Below are 3,209 nucleotides of genomic sequence, written 5' to 3'. Positions count from 1 at the left end.
CTGCTCATGGATGCTGCCTGGCCCCGCCGGCCTCAAGATTCCCCAGGCAGAAGCCGTTTGGCACTGCACTTGTCCAATCTCCCTCTCTGACGGTGATGCCCTTTTGACCCGGGGCCCCTGCGTTGGAGAGTTCCTCTGAGCCTCAGGGTCTCCATTGGTGGAGCCGAGGTTCCACACAGCCCCATGGCGCACATTTCGGCATCCACACCCTGGGTCCCTCACCTGTCCTCCTCTCGGTTCCCTCTCCTGGGGCCTTCTATCTCATGTAGTACTGCAGGGGGTTGGGCCACAGGTCGTCCATGATGATCTGGCAGGGGAAACGGGGCAGGGCTCAGAGGCCCATCCCAAGCAGCCGGGGAGCCCAGCAGGGTCCTTCCCGCTGTTTGTCACAGGGCCCCACCTCGGCTATCCTGCTAGAGCTGGCAAAGCTGGGGTCAGAGAACCAGTTGAAGAAGTTAAGACTGGTGTTGTGGTCCCTGCGACTGTAGGCCTCCTGTTCATAATCCTGGTGCCACTGGATGGGAGTGGAATGAGAAGGCCCGTACCCTGCCGGAAGACAAGGATGTGAGAAGGCACCGGGTAAAGAATCGGGTTCGACCCCCCTCCTGTCCCTGTGGCCGCCCATCCAGGCGGCGGCCTCTTACCAGCAGCGCTGAGGACATACTCCTTCACAACGACTTCATTCCGGAAGTAGGGGTTCTTGCGAAAGAAGAGCAGGATCTGGCGGCAATCACGGGGAAACCTGAGATCCTCCACCTGCCGGGTGGCAGAGTGGGGGAGACGGGGGTGAAATCTCTGTCCAGCAGAACCTCCCCGTCCTGACTTCAGAGATGGATCACTACGGCACGCTCCCCACTCCCGTCCCCCGCCCCGGTCTCAGTCTGCCACGCCAGACCTTCAAATCCGTCATGTAGCCAAGGAGGCCTTCATCTTCCTTACTGATCACGGCTGACATCTGGGGGTGGTTCACAAACTGCTGTGAGTCAAGGACCCTCCGAGGGCTGGAGATGAAAGAGCTACAACAACAGAGCAAGTCTGGACAGCGGCCGGGCACTGCCTCCCCTCTGCTTCCCCGGGTTGCATTCCCTCCCCACGGGCTGCGTCAAGGCCCGCTGGGTCCCCACACGGGATGCTGCAGATCTCGGCACTCACACAGGAAGCTGTGCATGCTCAGAGACCACCCCTCCCGCCCCACACTCCCCTCCCCAGCTCATCCTCCTGTGCTGACGGCCAGACACAACTAGCTCATCTCCGGACAAGCACACGTTCCTGCCTCAGGCTGAGCAGGTGGGCACTCACAGCCACTGGCCTGCTGCGTTACTCCGAGGGGAACCTGAGCTTTGCCTCCAGCTGTTTTGTGAGAAGAAGCCCTGCAGCGGCTCCTAATTCCTAATTCTGAGCTGGACCTCTGCTCCTACTCCCCCACTGGTCTTCCAGTGCCTCTTGCCACATCAAGAGCACTCTGAGGCCCACAGGCCCCACCCCACCCCCAGAACGAGGATGTTGAGGCTGTCGGGATCACCAGGGCATGAGCGTGGCCCCCACACCGCGGCGCGGCCGGGGGTGTGGCTGGGGTTGAGGGGGGTTCTCCAACCGATGTATTTGGATACTCAACGGCCCCCTCCCTTCAGTTCCTCTTGCTCTAGCCCGGCCACATCCGGGTTCCTCCATGACAGCGTCAAGGATACAGCCTTGGCCCAGAAGCCAGGGATGCCCCGGATAAGGGCGCTTCGGTGTTCCAGGTGACGCTGCCGCCTCCGACAATAGCTCAGTCTGAGCCGAGAGGAGGACCTGCTGGCTTGTTTATTCTCGGGCTCCAGCTCTGACTGCAAGGCCTCTAGAGCCTCGAGCGGGGACGGGATCGGACCCCGCCGCCCCTCTGGCTGTTCTTCCCCTTTCTGCTTCTCCTGCAGCTCCTGCGCCCCTTCTTCCTCCTTCTGGCCCTCCTCCCTCTGGTCCTCGTGCTCAGCCTCCTCCTCAGCCTCTTGAGCCTCCTCTCCCTCCTCAGGCTCCTCGCACTCCCCAGCCTCCTCTGCCTCAGCCACCTCCTCTCCAACATGCTCCTCCTTAGCCTCCTCCACCTCAGCCTCTTCCACAACAGCCTGCACCTCAGCCTGTTCCTCCCCCTCCTCTTGCTCAGCCTCCTCAGGCCCCTCCACCTCCTCCTCTTCCTCGGGCTTCTCCTCCTCCCTTGGCTCCTGCTCAGCCTCCTCAGCCTCCTCGTTCTCCGCATGCTCAGGCTCCCCCTCCTCCTCCCTGTCCACATCCTCCTCCTCCTCCCCCTGCTCCTGCTCAGCGACTACAGCCTCCTCCCCCTCCTCCTCGGACTCCTCAACCTCCCCAGCCTCGTCTTCCTCCTCCGTGTCAGCCTCGTCTACCTCCTCCGCGGCCTCCTCCGTGTCCTCCTCGTCCTCTCCGTCCTGCCCCTCCAACAAGGCCAGTTGCAGCACCAACCTTAGGTCACCCACCACTAGGACCAGCTCCACCACCAGGATGGCATCCTCTCTCTCCCATCGTTCCTCCCCTTCCCGCACAGCCTCGTCTGCCATCCCCACACCTAGGGCCTTCAGCGCCCCCGGCGCGCCCCGGGGGCCTCTAGCCCCGGGCACAGACACCTCGTGACCGGCCCCTTCCCCGACTGAGGCAGGTCCAGGATTCTGGGGACCGCCCCGCCTCCCCCGAAGCCCGCCTCGCCACCCCCGGACCCTGCCTCGCTGGGGCAGCTGCGAGGGAAAGGCTGGAGGTGTGAGCGCAGGCCTCCGCAAGCGGCTCGGCAGGTGGGGCTCCGTCCGGCGCCCAGGGGCGGCGACCGATAACGGTCTCTTGCCGGATGCTTCCGGACTCTGGGACGCATGCGCACAAGGGCCTGGGGCCAGGTGTCCAAGGAGACGACGTCGACGGGGCACCCGTGCGGCCCTGGAGATATCGAGTCCCTGAGGCACGCCCAGGACGCGGGCCGGCCCCCGGGTCCCACCAGTCGCACGGTGGTGGGCGTGGCCGCCACCGGCCCCGCCCCTCGCCCCCTCGGGAGACAGCCTTCCAGCAAGGGAGACAGCCATCCAGCAAGGGAGCCCGCCAGTGCTCCTCCTCGGGGGGGGCCTCGGGCTCCCAAGTGCACCGACCCCACCCCTCCCACCCCCACGCCGCCCCCCAACACCATCCGCACCCCACCAGCCCGCCCACGCCCCTGCCGCGGCCTCGTCGGGCGC

At 64.9% G+C, this 3,209-nt stretch overlaps 1 protein-coding gene across 1 annotated transcript; it reads right to left on the bottom strand.

The window, feature by feature from the left end:
- Positions 1 to 256: 256 nt before the first annotated feature.
- LOC148162002 (testis-specific Y-encoded protein 3-like) lies at positions 257 to 2,854 on the bottom strand. The gene is made up of 6 exons (XM_088020447.1): positions 2,624 to 2,854; positions 1,689 to 1,844; positions 896 to 973; positions 645 to 756; positions 401 to 546; positions 257 to 307 (listed from the first exon to the last, which is right to left on the bottom strand). The coding sequence occupies exons 1-6, from the start codon at positions 2,852 to 2,854 to the stop codon at positions 257 to 259; spliced, it is 774 nt and encodes a 257-aa protein (XP_087876573.1).
- Between the last annotated feature and the right edge of the window lie 355 nt (positions 2,855 to 3,209).

This window comes from Eumetopias jubatus, unplaced genomic scaffold, assembly GCF_037043125.1.
Source record: "Eumetopias jubatus isolate StellerSeaLion01/CBP00866 unplaced genomic scaffold, mEumJub1_p1.0 scaffold_27, whole genome shotgun sequence".
NCBI classification, from domain to species: Eukaryota; Metazoa; Chordata; class Mammalia; order Carnivora; family Otariidae; genus Eumetopias; species Eumetopias jubatus.
The sequence above is the reverse complement of the archived record's forward strand: the minus strand, read 5'-3'. Positions and strand labels throughout refer to the sequence as shown.